Source organism: Micromys minutus, assembly GCF_963924665.1.
Source record: "Micromys minutus genome assembly, chromosome: 27".
In the NCBI taxonomy this organism is placed as follows: domain Eukaryota; kingdom Metazoa; phylum Chordata; class Mammalia; order Rodentia; family Muridae; genus Micromys; species Micromys minutus.
Genome location: NC_137962.1, coordinates 41,338,375 through 41,356,030, shown reverse-complemented (window position 1 = coordinate 41,356,030; position 17,656 = coordinate 41,338,375). Strand labels below are relative to the sequence as shown.

The 17,656-nt window shown below is 51.2% G+C and overlaps 1 protein-coding gene across 3 annotated transcripts; it reads right to left on the bottom strand.

Annotated features, from left to right (window-relative positions):
• Positions 1-1,603: 1,603 nt before the first annotated feature.
• LOC308438473 (zinc finger TRAF-type-containing protein 1) lies at positions 1,604-17,419 on the bottom strand. 3 transcript variants are annotated; one of them, XM_080939884.1, is made up of 4 exons: positions 16,905-17,416; positions 6,838-7,076; positions 6,048-6,259; positions 1,604-4,532 (listed from the first exon to the last, which is right to left on the bottom strand). In XM_080939884.1, exons 1-4 carry the CDS (start codon positions 16,995-16,997, stop codon positions 4,141-4,143), a joined length of 936 nt encoding a protein of 311 aa, XP_080796010.1. In that variant the 5' UTR covers positions 16,998-17,416; the 3' UTR covers positions 1,604-4,140. The 3 variants fall into 3 exon arrangements, with proteins under 3 accessions (XP_080796010.1, XP_080796008.1, XP_080796009.1); XM_080939882.1 differs by lacking the exon at positions 16,905-17,416 and adding an exon at positions 14,247-14,805 and having other exon boundaries at positions 1,605-4,532; XM_080939883.1 differs by lacking the exons at positions 1,604-4,532; positions 6,048-6,259; positions 6,838-7,076 and adding an exon at positions 15,830-16,736 and having other exon boundaries at positions 16,905-17,123; positions 17,215-17,419.
• Positions 17,420-17,656: the final 237 nt, after the last annotated feature.

Sequence of the window (17,656 nt, the reverse complement as noted above, 5' to 3'; positions counted from 1 at the left end):
CTTGAGAACCAAACTCCTGCCATGATTTGGAGCTCCTTCCCCTGGCTATGTGGCAAACTGAACACTCACCGTCTACCAGAATGTACACTGGAGGCCCCGCTGGAAACTTAGTGCAGGATCCCACCAAGCCATGGGTATGAGACATAAGAGAAGTCAGTTTGTCTTTTTCTTTTGAGTCAGGGTCTTATGGAGCCCAGGTGAGCCTCATGCTCAGCAGGTGGCTGAGGATGACCTCCAGTTCTTCCTGTTCCTGACTTCACTTCTCAAGTACTGGGATTATAGCCATATGCCTGCCACATTTAGAAGCTGACAAGTTTATTTTTTATTCTGACCAAAGCAATGGGAACACACCTTTAACCCCAGCATTTGGGAGGCAGAGGCAGGTAGATCTCTGTGAGTTCGAGGCCCCCCTAATCTACATAGTGAATGAGTTTCAGGACAGCCAGGAGTATGTTAAAAGACACTGTCTCAAACCAAACCAAACCAACCAACCAAACCCCCAAAACAGTGGAGTAAAACACCCAACTAGAGGACAGAGAGTAATACCTGCTGGGAACAGAGTGATGTTGAAGGCAGACAGGCCTAAGAAGGGCCTTCTAGCCTTCTGCTATAAGGCTAGGCAGGTTTGGATCTTATGACCTGAACATTGCAAGGATGTGGCAAGATCTCTCTCTCTCTCTCTCTCTCTCTCTCTCTCTCTCTCTCTCTCTAAATCACCTTGGCTTTGGCACTTCTTGATTTTTTAAGGATTTATTCATTTTATTTATGCGAGTACACTGTAGCTGTCTTCAGACACACCAGAAGAGGGCATCAGATTCCATTACAGATGGTTGTGAGACACCATGTGGTTGCTGGGGATTGAACTCAGGACCTCTAGAAGAGCAGCCAGTGCTCTTAACCACTGAGCCGTCTCTCCAGCCCGAAAGATCATTCTTGCAAAGTTGTGCAGGATGAAAAGGAAAGTCAGATGCAGATGAGGCTAGGCCTTGATGGGTCCCAGGATGTCGTAACAGCTATGGAAGCCCACACTGCTGGCCCTTTCCCCCTCTGAAGTCAGGCCTACTATCTAGAAGGCAGGTTGGCAAGGTGTGTGAGGAACACTATGAGAGAGGAAGGCTGGGGTGGAAGGTACAGAATCAAGAGGCATTAAGATATGGGGAAGTCCCTCAGAGCTGTTACGAAGGCCATGACTTGCCTTTTCTCTAGTCCTAGAGTTCATAAAATAGGAGTCTGCTGAGACCGAGCTATTTGATATACTCTGTTGTGTAAGAGTGTTCTTTTAGATTGTCACTTGTCCTGAAAAACTGTGTTTTACAAGAAGTTTTTGAAAACTTTATTATTATTATTATTAGCTGGTGTGTGCGCGTGTGGTTTGTGTGTGAGTCAGAGACAACACTGTAGAATCAGTTTCCCTTTAGAGTCAATCCAGCTTCTCTATCCGGGTGCTTCACAGGGCTGTAGGTCTGGGGGTGAGGCACAGGCTGATTAGTAAGAGAGACTTACGGAGCATAGGAAGGCCCACCATGAGACTGTCTTCTGGTAAGGAAACACAGACAAAACATGGTTTGGAATATTTTTTTAACTACATGTGCATACAGAAAATATTCAAAGAAAAATGCAAACCACACAGGTGACATGTAAGTTATTTCCAACAACCATAAAAACACTTCTTGCTCTGCTCTTTAGAAAATTATTTTTATTGTTTTGTAAATGTCTCACTTTGGGCAAACTGAGGGGTGTGGTGCTCACAGGAAGTGGGGACGAGACAGGTGGAAGGAGGGGGAGTCCTGGCTTAGCCTGTGAAACCCCCTCTGGCAGCCTCTCCAACACCTACTGAGGCTGAACCCCCTCTCCCATCCTCAGAGACAAGAGACAAAGAACCAGGTTAGGACAGCAAGGTAACAAGATTCTGGACACAAGCCAGTAGATATGGTGCCCCCCCACCCCTAAATAAAGGGCCCACAGTGACAGTGCTGAAAGGTTTGTATGCCAGTCCCTAGCATAACCAAGAGACACACTAGTCTTCTCCATGTTTGGTTCCTCTAGACTGGAAGGCTCAACTGCTGTATATGACAGTCATAGTGTATGTGCCACACTGACCATGTTCCTGGAAAGGCTTAGCAGTTCTCCTGGGTACCCTTAGACACACTATACCCCTGGGCAGGTCTCACCCAGGCACAGCCCCTAACCCTATCTACACCTTAGGGTATGCCTCTCAGCTCCACATACAAATACCCAAAGCTCTGTTGCCTCTGAGCCTCTGCCAGCTCAGCTTTTCTCCTCATGCCCACTGTGCCCTGGTTGGCTTTGCCATGGGGAGTAAGCCTCCTATCCTGCTTCTTCCTGAGAGTCCTTCAGGCTGTCTGTGAATCAGTTGCTCACACATCCAGACATGGGTTATTAGGGCAAGCTAGCCCTGCCCTACTTTTTCACACCATCACCTTGGAATCTAGAGGGACTCTCAGAGGGGCCCCACTGTTTTCCAAAGATCCCCTGTGCCTACCAGATAACCATGCTTGAGGAGCTGCCCCTAAGGGCAGAGGACATCAAGGAGCCATATCAAAGGCCACTGTTTCCATGGATGTGCTGGGATCTGGCATGGGGTACTCTGTGGTAGGCAGAAGCCAAATATGAGCCACTCTCAACCCTCCTGGTCAGGCCATATTTGCACAAGAGAATTCCCACAAGCCCCATGCAGGAAGCCAAACAAGGTGCTGAAAACTTTCAGCCTATGAGAAGGCAGGAGGGCCCCAGTAGCCTATTCTTAGCTGTGCTCAGGAAAACAGACAGGGCCTATACCCGGTGTCCTCTCCACATTTGTCAGCCTTTTTGCCTTCTTGAAGGTCAGGGTGGAACATCAATTACTTGTATCCACCCTGTCCCTTGGCTTGGAAGGCACAGGGCAGTTCAGGCCCAGGCAGTTAGCATGGGTTGATAGGGACTACTTTGAGGCATGTGAATAAGGTCTGGTTAGGGCAGAGGAAACCGGTTCTTTGGTATTAAAGCAACGAAAAGCTATGACAGAAGAGCCTCATCTCCTAAGCAAAGACTGAAGGAGGCAAGTCCTACCCTTCTTAGTATCTCTGAGGAAACCAAGGAAAAAAGGACCAGGGCCTAGCTCTACCAAGCATGGCTGCTTCGTATTCTGAGCGGCCCTAATACTGTCCTGCTTATAACCACCACTCAGAGCATCTGTGAATGGGCTAGTAAGGGGAAGGCCTACATTGCCTACACAATAAACCATGCTGCTCTGCCTTGGTCCTGTGATGCCCCTGCCACCTCTAAATGCAGGTCTCTCAGACAGCGACTGCCTCCTTGGCACCCTAAGGACACCTGGCCCTCTATGCTGAGTAAAGCAAATGGGTTCTTTCTCTCCAAAATTGCATCACTTAAAGAGCCTGTAGAATTTAATTTTTTTTTCCTGGAAGAGACAGAATTTCACCCTGCATTCCGAAAACATTTGTTGAGCCCTACTAGCTAAGTCCTGCTTCCTTTGAGTGGTCAATGGCTGGGGAAGCCCAACCCTTTCTGGCTCACTGGCCAGGATTAGTCTCAATCCCTCTGATAAAGACTGTGGGGGACAGTGTCTCTTAAGTCTCTCCTGGGATGCACACATAGGTGCAGTATCAAGAGACAGGGCAGGTTCTGACCACCAGGTCAAACCGAATCTCCCATGAAGTCCATTCACGGCCACACCTTCCCCTCCAACAAAACAGAAAGTAGGAAACAAGGCTGCCTTTTTAATTGCAATCAAATATGCTGTCTGAAGTCAGCCAGGGCCCCTGAGCCTGGCCAGGGAACCACCGTGCCACCTCGAGGTGAGGATGGGAGCTGGGATAAGGGTGGCTTCTTGCCCTCCTCACCACCTGTATGTACCTGAGGAGCCCAGAGTGCTGTTTCCACTGTGGTCAGCTCAGCCTCTGGCTGCCTGCAGGAGGTGGGAGGCAGAGGGGAGGAAGGTGAGCCAGAGGCAGGGACCCCGTTGCACACGCATGCAGACTTTCTCAGTGTTTGATTTTGTTTGTTCTCCTCCTTTGCTAAAATGATCATATAGTTGTGTGAAGCTGCTGCCAAGCCAGGGATGGGTAGGACAGCACTACTGGGCTGCAGCCCTCTGCTCCTCAAGTGCCTGGGTCCATCCTACTTCTGTATTTGGAACAAGAAGAGCCGCAGGTTAATGTTCTTGGCGGCCAGCAGCTTGTTGCACTCCACAGAGTCGATGATGGGCAGCGGCACATAGTCTGTCTCATTGCTCTCATTGGTGAAGACAAAGTGGTAGATAACAGGACTGATCCTCACATCATCATATGGGCCCTTGAGCAGAAGAAAAGAGCACTCCAGGGGCGCTGTGACCTTGCTCTTGAGGAGGAGCTGGAAGGAAAGTGTGCGCTTGCACGACAGGTTGGGGTTGCGCTCCGAGTCATTCACACGAGCCTTCAGGACCCATGTCTGGTTCAGTACTGTGAACCGTGGTGTTTCATAGTACAGGCGTGTGATGAAGTCGTCAGTGCGATAAGGCCGGAACTGAACCTCTGTGGAGACAGACAGGGCCAGACAGCCAACTGTTAGTGCTGGGGAAGGCCAGTGGGTGGCGCCTTCCCCAACAGGCCAAGGACAGGCTCAGCCAGGGAGGAAGGCAACTTACCCAGACAGCGTGCTCTACTTGCCACAAGGTAAGTCAGACACAATTATGGCAAATGGAAGTGCACAAGCTTTGGGGAACAACTACAAACAGAATTAACACCAATTAGCTGGAGAGTCCTGAGGCTGTGGGACATTTAGGCCATGTGGCCCAGGTATGGCCAACCCACAGAGCCACCCTCCTTACCCTCAGCCCCGTGTCCCCAGAGGGGCGGGGTAAGCAGACACACAGACAGGATACAGTTATGAGAACAAGTGCATTTTATTGGTTCTGATACAAAGCTGCCAGAAAAGCCAGCAGGTGGGCATATGGTATCTGGTCTTGCCCAGGGGGAGTGCCAAGTCCTCAGTGTTGCACTGTGATGTGGATTCTGCTCAGCTGTTTGTGGGGCTGTCGCTTAGCAGGCAGACTTGCCTTTGCAGTCCTGTGGCTGGCACGTCCTGCTGTGGATGTGTGGGCTCTTAGGCAGCCAGTCCTTCCTTCATGGACAGGGCTTCCCACCCAGCCTCTGCTGTAGCCACATGGCCTGGCCTACCCAGACCCCACAGGCCGTGAGATCAGCCAAGGCTACTCTTAACCAAGAGCCATAGTTTTCTGCTGATGCAGGCCCCTGGGCCCTTTGCATCTCAGGCCTGTTTGGGCTAGTCTAGGCAGCATGGCATGACTGGCTGTCCAAGACTGCCCTGGGTGCTCTGAGCTGGCAACCTGCCGCAGGCTGAGCAGTAGAGGGAATGGAGTTTCCCTTCGTGGCCCCAGTATCAGCAGGTGCTTCTTGTTCTCTGGCCCAAGCTGTGGCCTGGCTCTTGCTCCCCGACATGTTCAAAGCTGGTGACAGATGCCCGGGAGCCATGAGATCCAGTGAGCACAGGCCCGGTCCAGCTTACTCATGTGTGGGCATCCACTCCCAGTTCTACAGTTTGAGCTCAGACCCTCAGCTTGTTCTGGAACCCTGTCTCCAAACAGCTTCTTGCCAGCCTCGGGAGGCTCTGTGGCCTTCAGTGAACATCTGCAGACAGGACCTGACTTGATAGAATGCTCTTCTTGCTCCATGCTCCAAAGGTAAGGTCCCAAACACCCAGACTGCCCAAAACACCCAATTTTCTAAATAGACCCAACCATCCCAAATATGTGGAGCCCTGTACAGCGAGGGGGAGGGGTCATCTTGCTAGGGTGGTGGGCATGGGGGGATGGGACAGGTGGGAAGGACCTCTGTAGGAGCCATGCAGGTACATCCCTCCGTCTGCAAAATCTCCAACCTATCTTCTTCCCCAAGGTATCTTCCTGCCCATCGGCGCAGCCTATGCTCACTACCCAGAGCCAACTGCCCTCCCTGCTCTTGGCTGCCAGCCCTTTAGTCCTAAACAGCATCCGTGTGGCATGCAGAGAGGAATGTGGGGTGCCTCACCTGTGTAGCCAATCTTCTCAAAGCTGAGCAGGCTGAAGATGCTGTTGTAGAGCTGCATCTCCTTGCGGTGGCTCTGGTCCATCTCATCAAGGATCTCCATCAGCTCATTGCCTGTCTTGGTTGGGTGAGCACATGCAGCTTCATGCACTGTCAGTTCATGGAAAGGGCCATGCCACGGGCAGCCAATACGCTTGTACTTGCACTGTGTCACCCTAGCAGGAGGTGAGAATATTGGTCAGCTCTGTGGTCATGCCCAGTAGTCTTTTCAGAGACTCTTTCTGCCCAACTACAAACTGTTCCCTGTAGGATACACTGAATTGTGAGGCCAGCCATTTAGAGCACATGTAGACATGTACGTGAGAGACTGAGGAGAGAGAAGCACTACAGCTGTAGTCAATATGCCTCCTGTGCCCAGTACTCGTGGTTCTCTGCTTGAGGGCTAGCTGATTGCTGACCATAGTACTGGACTTCACACAGCCTCATTCTAGGAAAGCTCTTGACGCCAGGACCTTGCCAGGCAAGTGGCTGTTTCTATATGTTGGGACTGGGTTGCCAAACAAGAGTCTCACTTAAACTTTCTAAAGCTTTTGAACTGATCCTGGTGTAATGGACCTTCGAAGGGACTACCAGTAGTTACAGAGAATCCTAGAGGGCTAGCTAGCATCATATCTAGAAAGTAACTAGTGTAGACACTTCACTACACGGTTACACCTGGGCTGCATATGTGGTCTCCAGGGCCCAGACAATGACGGCTGACCAGATCCCAAGGCCACACCTTCACCATTGTTACCTGTCCTGGCATTCCTCTTTCTGGTGCCTCTCTAGGAGGGAGCGAGGGAACTGACGCAGACAGAAGCCACACTCTGAAGGCAGCTCGCTCACAGCTTTCTCCACAGCCAGGTTCCGGCAGCAGAGGCTCTTACTGATCTCACAACGACAGTTGGGACATGTGGCCTGCTCCTCCTTCAGTCGGGCATCTGCTAGTAGGTGGATAAAACAGCCAGCGCACATCAAGTGACCGTTAGTACACTGCGAAAAAGGAAAGGGAGGTGAAGCTCACAGACCTGTGGGATGCTTGCACGCACACGTGCCCTCCCATGCTTGATGGCTCCAGCCAGACCAGTTGTCCAGAGAGAAGGTGAGGAGTACCTGCTGGTACCCAAGCCTTACTGGTATCTAGCAAACACTGAGAGCTGCTTGGGATGTCATGCTAGCTCTGGTTTTGAGAAGAGTGGGGTCTTAGGTCATAGGGGTCCTGGCTACATCTAAAGCAGGCCTGGCTGGCAACTGACCTGACCATAGCTGGGCTTAGAACCTGGCTTTTCTACTTAATCTATCAGAGAAGACAAGCTCTTGGCTTGACATTATAGGTATACCCAGCCAACGGTTGTTTCTGGGGTCATGGTTACTGCTGAAGTAGGCAATTTTTCTTGGCTTTCAAAAGGTTATTCATGTGGGAACTAGAAGTGGCTTCAGCTGAGATTAGCCCTGGTCCCCCCATCTAGCCCTTGCCGATAAACATAGGTAAGAACCAGCAGTTGCAATCAGAGAAGGCAACTACCTACTGGTTGTAGATAGTAGATGCTCCAGCACCAATGGTAGAGCCTATGGCAGAGAGGAGGCTCCACTGGCTCAGGTAGGACTTGTTACTGAATTGGGCTGATATATATGGGATCAGCAAGAACAGACCTATAGCATGCGTGATCCTTGCTCACACACACACAGACTTAGAATTTCTCTTGTTCTGGGTCTCTTACTGACTCAATATATACTGAGTACCATTTAGCACCACAGATACAGGATGAGCTGAGAATGCTATACCAGGTGGGCTCCCACACTACAAGGGACTCAGTGTTAAAGGAGAGACCAATATATCAGGCTACCACATTAAAGGTAATCTGAACAGTGGGCATTAGGGAAAGAGCCACATGTAGCCACTGCCTGGCCATGCCAGGAGGCGACATCTACATCACTGCCTTGCTTAGTAAACCTTAGCTGCCATCTTACTGCTTTAGCAGGTTTAGCCCTCGGCAAACGATGGGCTCTGCATGCAGAAGGTGACAGTGATGGGCCTGATGAGGAATCCATGCCCATGGAGCATCAATGATTATCTACAACCAAACCTATGCTTGACTGAAAAATTAAAAGCCAATCTACTGAGTCCAACCCTACAAGTCAATGGACAGGGTTGGAGCTGGGTGTAGATGTGGCAAATGCTGATCAAATCTTTTTATCTACCATCTGTCTTGAGGACTTCCCAGGACAGTTACTATTACTCCTTCTGGAAGGCAGGAGGGACTACAACACAAAATGAATGTTCATGTGTTTCAGAGTGGCAATCTCAGGGGGCCCCCATAGAATTGTGACATACCATCCTTCAAGAATTCTATGAAGGAGGGATGGAATAGGGGGTTTCTGGAGGGGAAACTGGGAAAGGGTACAGTACATAAAAATATCCAATTTAAAAAAAAAAAGAATTCTGTGTAAAACTGGGAGTGGTAAAATCTCAGGAGGCAGAGGCAGAGGCAGAAGCAGGACTGTTTGAGGCTAGTTTGAATATGAAGTGATTTCTGGGCCAGCTTGGGCTACATGGTGGGACCTGTTTTAGGGAAAGACAAAGGAAATTCACTTAGCAAGATGCCAGCACTAAGATTCCCAGGGCCCTGTAGCCCCACTAATCTTAAGGGCTTTAGTCACTTTCTGCTAACAAGCTACCTGAGGCTTAGATGATGCTCAGGATTTACCAGCCTGAGCAGAGGTGACAGTATTTGTTATTGCTGTAGCCTGACCATCTCAAAGTTTCTAAGCCAGGTTGAGGATACTGCTCCTAATCTCAGCCCAGGAGACTTGGAAAGAAGTCCTGGGCCCTCCTAATGGGAGATGAGGATCACTCCTACTCCCCACACTGAGAGCCACCTAAGCCTGTTCTGGGTCTGGCTACAGAGCCCATACTCATGGGAACCCCAGACTCAAATCAATTCCATACCACATGGAAATGGTGCTAATCTTGCTTTCTTCTAGGGCGCTATGGGCCTCTGTGGAAGTCTGACAGTTCAGCGCTGAGTGGCAAAATAAGCCCCGAAATGTTCTGTAGTATACTGGCCTACCTAAGAACCAAGACATATACCCACTTGGAGCCACTTAGCCATTCAGGATATGGGCTCTAGGTAAGCTCTAGGAAAACAATGCACTTAACCTGGAACCCTCTCATAACTTCCTGAGCAAGACCCAACTTCAAATATAAGTCCAGGGCAGTCACAGTTAGTCTTAGCTGGACAGACTGTGCCTATCCCCTGACTTAAACAGTCGACGGTCTATTCAGAAGCTTGGCCACAGATGGGTCCATACTGTCTGCTTCAGTGCCTAGGCACCTCCAGAAACTGTTCTTGCAACAACCAGGCCAGGCTACCATCCTGCCATCAACCAGGTAAACCCTAAACTTCTATCCAAGATGGCACTGCAGGTCTTTCTAGGTCCTCTTAGAATCACAGATACTGACTTGGAGCTCACAGGGTTGAGATCATCCCTCAGCCATAGAGCACCACCAGCAGCATGATCTTGGATTTATCATCTTCTCTTTGCAGGTCTCAGTTTCTTCCTGGGCACAGGATACCACAGGAGAGGCCATGTGTTGCAGCAAAGCTTGACACTCAGACTGCAGCAAACCCAGTACAAATGCCACCCTTGCAGTTACCCATGTCAAAGCTTCTAGGGCTCAGTTCCCAGGGGAATGAGGTCCCAGGCTCCTCTAAATGGTCCAGAAATAGTCACTGCTCTTGTACCCCACAGGCTAGAATCTGGTCCTTCCATCTCCCAACATGCAGACAACTCATGTATTAGCCTATGCATGGCCAGGGCAGGAATGTTCTATTTGAACTGGATTCTCATTTGAGTGAAAGTAGCTAGAAGGAATAGCTGTAGTTAGGAAGTTGCCCTGGCCCCGAGCCACAAACAGGTCTTAGAAATGGGTCCTCTTCAACTTATAGTTGATCTCAAGTTCCCTGTGGTCAGTTAGAATCTTTCAAATCTAGAACATAAGGTCCTTGTAAACACTGGGAGCCCAAAATACAGTATGGATGGTACCCTGACCCCTTATGAAGAGCCCACCCTCCTGTTCAGAGCTTCACAGACTCCTGACAGAAGCCACTGGTAACAAATTGCACTATTACCAAGGTTCTGCTATATACCACATGGAGGCTATTTTTCTCTAGTTTCCCATGGTGTCTTGAATGCAGGTAAGGCTCCGTCAGGCCTAGTGGCACCCTGAGAGTTAATCCAACTTCTTGAGCCTCCATGGTCAAGCATGGACCCGAGCAGAACTGGCTTCTTGTCCATGGTTACACAACCAATATGTGGGAAGCAAGGATAAGAACCTTCCGCTCAGCCTGGATCTGAAGTTCTAGACTGGCCATATCCAAGATTCAGATGGGGCCCAGATATCCCCTAGAATGTGGCTTTTACTTAGAAATGAACACTGCTTAGAGTTAAAAAGTAACTCAAAATAACAAACTACCAACACACATGCATACACACACCAAAAACCAAAACAAAATTCTAGACTTCGGGAAGCCTGCAGTCCTTTGGACACCTAAGCAGTCCTTTCCCCAAGACTCTTTCCTGACTCAAGGAGATGAGGGGCTGGAGAGTTGGCTCAGCAGTTAATAACACCTGCATAGCTCACAGCCATCCTTACTCCTGCTTCAGGGGATCTGAAGCCTTATTCTTACGTCTGAAGGTGCCAGGCACAAACACTGTGCACATGCATACAAGTGAGCAAAACACTCACATACATAAAATAACTGAGGAAGAGGAAGAGGAAGAAGCAGCAGTAGTAGTGCCAGGGAAGCCCAAGCCCTGGACAACAAATAATCTCAGAAGGCGTCCTGGGCAGAGATGGAACAAGTGTTTTCTGGGCTTTCTGTCAGGCAGATACCCACTCTCTGACATTCAGAGGCAAAGACAAAGGCAGAACATGACAACCATCAGCTGGGGCAGAGTGGGAAAGGATGGGAATCCTTGTTGAAGGGAGAACAGAAGGCCCTAAGATGAGGTTTTGTTATAGTCAGGCCCAATGGGAAACACTGAGGCAGGTAGAGATGTGGAGAGGGCAGCTCATAAGGAAAACATGTAGGAGCAACAGTGGAACAGTGACACAGCCCTGGTCACAGAAATCATGAGCCCACATTAGCTATACAGCCGGATCACCATACTCTGTGATAGAGGCCCACTTAACTGATCTCTGACCTCAAAGGCTTGTAAAGGCTGGGAGGAAGGAGCAGTATTTTCGACAAATGCAGTGCTGAGGGGCTGAGCCTGGCTGACACCCAAAGAAAGGGTCAAGGCTTAGTCTATCTTATAACAGTCTATAGTGGACACTATGTGAAGGATTTTATCAGGAAAGCTATGGGAAGTAGGTCAGGGCTGAGGCTATGGCTGTAACACCCCAGGCTGGGACTCCCCCAGAGAAGGCACTTCCATGTGCAGCTTCTGACTGGTTACATTGTCCTCTGGCCTCATGAATACATCCAGAACAGGGAGCCAGCACAAACTGCCTGTCCATCTGCCCAGTCTGGACTAGCTAGAAGTTCTTGTGTCGGTTTGCCTCTGGCCTTCATGCCACCTACCAGGCACCTGCCATAATGATTGCCTGACTTTGGAAGGGTCCTTCCTAGACTCAGGAAGGTGGCTACACACCTTGCTGGGCCAGTTGCCCAGGATATACCTAACACCCACACAGAGAACATCAAAGTATACACCTGTAGTAGCAGTTGACACAGGCCCCAGGGATAAGAACTACTTGGTTGATGGCCTTAGCCAGGCAAACTGAATAAATTTCCTAATCTGTGATATGTCAGTGTGTGAGTATGGCCCATGGTAACTGGCCCTGCAGGTCCAAAGGCTGTGGATGAGCCTAAATATACAGGCCGAATCTGTTCTTGTCCGATTCCAAGAGCTTCCCTAGCAGAACAAGTGGCATATGGATAACACTCTCAAGTTACCATGCACCAAGCCAACTTCAGCACCCCATAGTTTCCCCCAAAGTCCAGTGCCAGACATAGTATGGCTACCCACTTCTTTTCACCTCAGCAGAGCCAAGAGTCAGCCCCCAGAATGCACAGCATGGCTGGTGCCACCTGGAGCTAAGTGTTCTGCTGAGGTCAGGCAAATGTTGTCAGCAACAGCTGAAGGTGGAAACTAAAGAGACAGCACATCAACATGGGTTAGACAGGAAGGCTAGCAGAAGGCAGAGGAGCTCAGCTCAGGCAGAGGTGGTGACTCACAGTAGATCCTGACCAGGGCTATTCCTCCCCATGCCGCCTGTGCTCAGATCCTGAGAAGACTAGGAAAGAACCCTGGGGAGGCCTGTCCGGTACCTTGGTAAGGCAGCAATAGGACCCTCCAGGGCTGCACCACACATTCTAGGAGACTGCCATGAAGGGTCTCTGGCAGCATTCCTAGACACTAAGACATTTCCTTCCTTATTTTTCTTGCTGCATTCCCATTTTACATGCTATCTGTCGGTTGTCAAAGTTCCTGCATTTGCCCAAGACTCTTCCAAAATGACATATTCTAGAGGATTCTCCCAGTCTTTACAACAGGGAAATATCTTTGTTCTAGGTATCTACCCGGGCAGCAGGGAGGTGGGAAGGAGACCAATGTCAATAGCTTGTCTGGATCACCAAGTATGCCCCCCGGAACAGCACCTGCAAAGGCAGCCCCCCCCTCTCACTTAATTCTTATACATCTCCTCAGCTGCCTGACTTCCAGACGCCCAAGCCAGAGCAAAAAACTAACACAGTGTGTAGACTGGTTTGAACCAGCTAGTCAGTCTCATTAGCTACTCTGGGCAAGAGCAGAACTGTGGCTCTCTGTGGAGACCAGGAGCCAATACCATGTGGCCTACCATTATGCCAGGACCAACTAGGAACCCCTTAATTCCTTGGGACCCCCTTCCATTGGCCTGTCTTGCTGGATTCTCACCAAATCCTAGGAAAGGAAGAACTCTCCCAGAAAGGGCCAAGAAGCCAAGACAGGAAAAGGTTAGTTGTGAGCAGGTTCTGATGGCCCCTGAAATAAGAGGTAAATACTGGTGCTAGAATCGGGAGCTGTAGGAAACGCACCTCTAGTTGGCCCCACCTAGGAGGGTGAGTGTCCCATCCAGGTCACCGGGATCACCCCACACCTCCCCAAACCCTCAAGCCAAGGCAGGAAGAACATGGAGATCCAAAGGATAGGGAAATGTCTACACAGACTAGACCTCTCCTGGCCCTCAGCCAGGTCCTCTGTTTAAAGAATAGCAGGGAAACAGGCCCCACCAGCCACTTTTAGCTCCGGTAAATACAAAGAAACCTGACAGAGACTCTGCTTTACTTTTCAAGGAGGCTGGGAACTGAGGCAGAAAGACTAGGGGAAGGTGAACAGATATTTTCCACTGAAGCAGAGGTCTGCTCTCTTTTACCTGGAAGAGGACATGTTAGACCCACAGACCAGGACCCTGAGTCCTTTTGGCACACTGGGTCTTCAGATGGGAAGGTAGGACAAAGTTTCTATGTACTGGCAACCTTGGAAGCCACCTTGGCATGGGTGAGGTGAGCCTGAAGAGAAAAACTGGCCAGGCTGGGGCAGGAGAAAGTACCCAAACAGTAAAGTTTGTTGCAGGTTGCTTCCTTCAGATCAGGACTGGAAAGTGATGAGAGGCCCTCCTTTCTTCCAGCTCTTCAGAGGAAACAGGACTCCACAGGGCACAAAAGAAGATATATTTAGTGGTTCAGACATGGAAGGACACTTTTGGGGGTGTGGCTGCCAGAATTGGAGCCCTATCTTCAGCAAAGAAGTTTCTTCATCCAGGGGGGTCTAGATGCGTACAATGTTAATGAGCAGTAGAAAAGGGAGGGTGCTTGTTCATAGATCTCTACATAGTCAGTTGAAAAGGACCTGGAATATATCAAGAGAATATATCTGGAGGAACCAGAAGGTGAGGACAAGAGATCTAAGGAGGAGAATGGAAATTCAAACTGTGTAGTAAAGGATGCCATCGAACACAGAAAATGAGATTCAGAACAAGATAAAGATAAGGAGCCTTGAGACAGGAGCGGGGATTCCTAGCCCTGGAAGGTAGATGTTTGGATAGGAAAGATTCCCGGCCACCGGCCACCGGCCTCCAGGCAACGCGGCGCCGGACCCGGCCGGCGGCCCTACCTGGTACACGGAAGCCTTGGGCAGGTCCAGGCACACGGTGCAGCACAGCACCGAGTAGAGACGCTCCTCCAGCTTTCCGCTGCCTGCTGCTACCGCCGCTGCCGCCGCCTCGGCTGCCTCAGCCGCCCGCAGCCGCTTCTTGGGCGGTGCGTCGGGGTCGCCGGCCGCCTCTTGCAGCTGCCGAGCTCCGGCCAGGCCCGCCTCGTCCGGGATCCCGGGCCCCGCCGCCTCGCCCAGAGCCGCCGCAGCCGGCCCCGCAGCAGCTCCAGGCCCGGCCCCTACCCCGACTCCGGCTGGCACGGCACCCGCGGGCCCTGCAGCCGGGCCACCCCCGCTGGCCTCCTCGGCGCCGGACATCGCGGCCGGCCGGCCCGGCGGGCGGGTGCCGGCGCGCTCGCCGGCTGGAAGTTAGGGTCGCCGCGCGCCCCTGCCCGCTTCTCACTGCCGCGGCGACCCCGCAGCCTGCCCACCGTGCAGCTGCCTCAATGGGCCTGGCCCGCGCGTCGTCCCGCAGCCGCCCCGGCCACCAACCCCGGCGCGTCCGCCATCTTTGTTTTCGCTGTGGACCCCCCCACACACCACCGCCCCCTCGTTCTCCTGGTCACGTGGGCTCCGCGCAAGCCAATGGAAGTGCCGCGAGGGCCAAGACGACGCGGAGGCCACCTCCAATGGTCGAGCGAGAACGACGGAGAGCCCACCCACCCTAGAAGGTGAACAGAAGGGGGTGGGGTCCAGCAGGCGATCGGGAGAGGGGCTGGGGGGGGGGGCGGTAGAGGAAGGGAGTCCGCCCTTGGAGAGGTACAATCAGCTCTGGGGTCTGGAGGGGCACCCAGAAGTCAGACTCCTCGAGAGTGCAAAGCGCCCCGAGACTCCCATGTCGGGGGGGGGGGGCTAGGGGGAGTGCCTGTGCCAATGTGTACAGAAATTCGGGCTTGTGTGCGCAAGGCTCTGGCCTAACTGACCAGAGTATTGGAGCACGGATCTTGAAAAACCCACCTACCCCTACTCTTTTGAGACAGGATAAAGGTCAACAAGATGCAAGTACAGGAACAGCCAGAGAAGGATTGGGTACACTCCCTAACCCACCTCTTCATTCCAGCCTCAGAGTTGGAGAAAGAAAGAGTTGGAGAAGAAAGGGGAGGGGGTATTAAGTTATATGACTTTCACAGACAGGAGGGTGTCAAACAAGTAATAATCAAGTCAGTGCAGAGGGATGAGCAGTTTCTGGGAGTCGCTGAGAACTAGCCCACTTCTGCCCTTTAAGAATTCAGCCATCAGTTTGTGAAGGTCATTGCCCTAGAGGGCCACCTGCCAGGTCCACCAAGGATATATGCAAATTTACTACGTCCCAGGAAACCAAGGCCCAAAACTCTCTTCTCAGCAGAGAAGTTTTTATTTTTTTCTCTTTTCTTTTTTAAAAATGTTTTTTCTTTCTTTTTTCCTTTTCTTTCTTCTTCTTTTTTTTTTTTTTTTTTTATACAGGGTCTCACTATATGTTGCACTGGCCATTCTGGAACTCACTATGTAGGCCAACTTGGCCATCCGGAACTCAGAGATCGGCTTGTCTCTGCCTCCCAACTGGGATAAAAGACTTGCACCACCACCATGCCAGGCACACTGGGGTTCTCTTGGCAAGTCTGCCATAATGCCAAAGGAAACAATGCCTTATGCTAATTACACATCACCCATCTCCTTTACTCCGGGAAATCAGCTGAAACCCTAGAGGCCTTAGGAAGCTAGCTCAAGAATAAGCAGATCCCGTACTCCTGTATATTCCTAACGTTTATTGGAAACCAGGCCTCTGACTCACAACCACGTTCCTCTCAGAATCATCCAAGTGTCCTAAAGACCTGTTCTTTGCATTCTGGTTTAAGTAATCTTCCACACATGCATGACCGGAGAAGGGATGTTCTGCCCCAGAAGTGAAACTACCACAGGCTCCTCACTTTAAGAAGAGGCTCTGCATGTGGGCTCAGAAGCCCTGAGTTGCTGTCAGTGTTACAGTCACTCCCACTGCAGGCGCTGTGTGTGCAGGGCCCGGCAATAGGCCCAACTACCTGCAGCCAGGGCCCAGCGACAGACATCCTCCTTTGGCAGCAGCAGCAGCCTGTCCTCTTCCAGACGGCTCAAGAGGCCCGCCACACCCAGCATGGCACCCCCCCACATCCCGTAAGTGTTGGCTGTGAAAACAGCTACAATAAGGATGGTCACTGCAACTACCAGCAGTACTGCCTGCCCAGCTACAGAGCAACCTTCAGGGCCAAGGTGGTCACCGGCCACTGCCAGCACCATGCCACCTCCCAGAAGCAGGTTGGCAGAAGAGCGGTCCCCATTCACCCAGTGAAAATCAAAGGCCAGAAGAGGCAGACCGATGACTGTGGCAACCCAAGCTCCAGCGAGACAGTCTTCGTGTGTGTTCAGTCCTGGGGCCAACATAATGATGGCAGCAAAGGTCTGGAGCAGGAAGCCGGCAGCTGCTCCTCGACTGGACTGTTGACACCGGGAAAGATAGACATGTTAAGGGAAACCATTTAAAAGCAGCTACTTTTAAGTAGGAAAAAAGTTTGGGACTGTCAAGGAATCCCAGCCTTACATGCCTCCCATCACCCTCTTTCTAATGCAGGGATCTACATCGTTCGTGAAAGTAAGAATATTCACCTGTACAGAGCTCACTGCTGCATGCAGAGACACCCCTGCCAACACTAGGTGGGACAGGACAGTGCTCCATTCATTCCTGGGTTTGGAAACCATGACACGTTGAACAGTAGTGAGTTTGAGGAGACGAAAGGAATCTTCAAATTTGGAGAGAAGTACGCGCAGAGGCTGGCGATCTGGAGTCCTTAGGGCAGCTCTTCAGGAATCTCAAGTTCCAGATACCTTGGAGTAGACATTAGAAGACATTCAGTTCCAAACTTTTTGTAGCCTTGAGGTCACTGGACTCACCTGCAAGGAAGAAGGACTAATTTACTGGGGAAGGAGAATGGGACTGGAATCTTGGCGCCCAGGCTGGGTGTCAGACCAGGGACTCGGAACGGCAAGAGGAGTTGTCTCTTGCTGTGGCCTGAGCACGGTCCTAGGTGAGATCTTCCACTCTGGAGAAGGGGAGAAGCGACAGCGAAGCCCGGCCTGCGATGGGCAGCGCGCAGCACCTGGAGACACCGAGCTAAAGGCCCGAACCCGCCCACAACAGTCGGCCTCGCCTCTTAGCCCGCCCTCCCGAGGCGCGGACTGGAGCAGCCGGCTTATACCCACCAACGAGAGGAGTTCGGGCTAGAGCGGTGGGGCGGGGCCTGTGGAGACTCTAGAGGGGTGGGGCTGGAAGCTTGGAGGTTGAGACCTGATGTTCAGTAGTAGTTTGTGGTTTAGATAGGGTCTTTTCAAATAACCCTAGCTATCCTGGAACTTCCCGT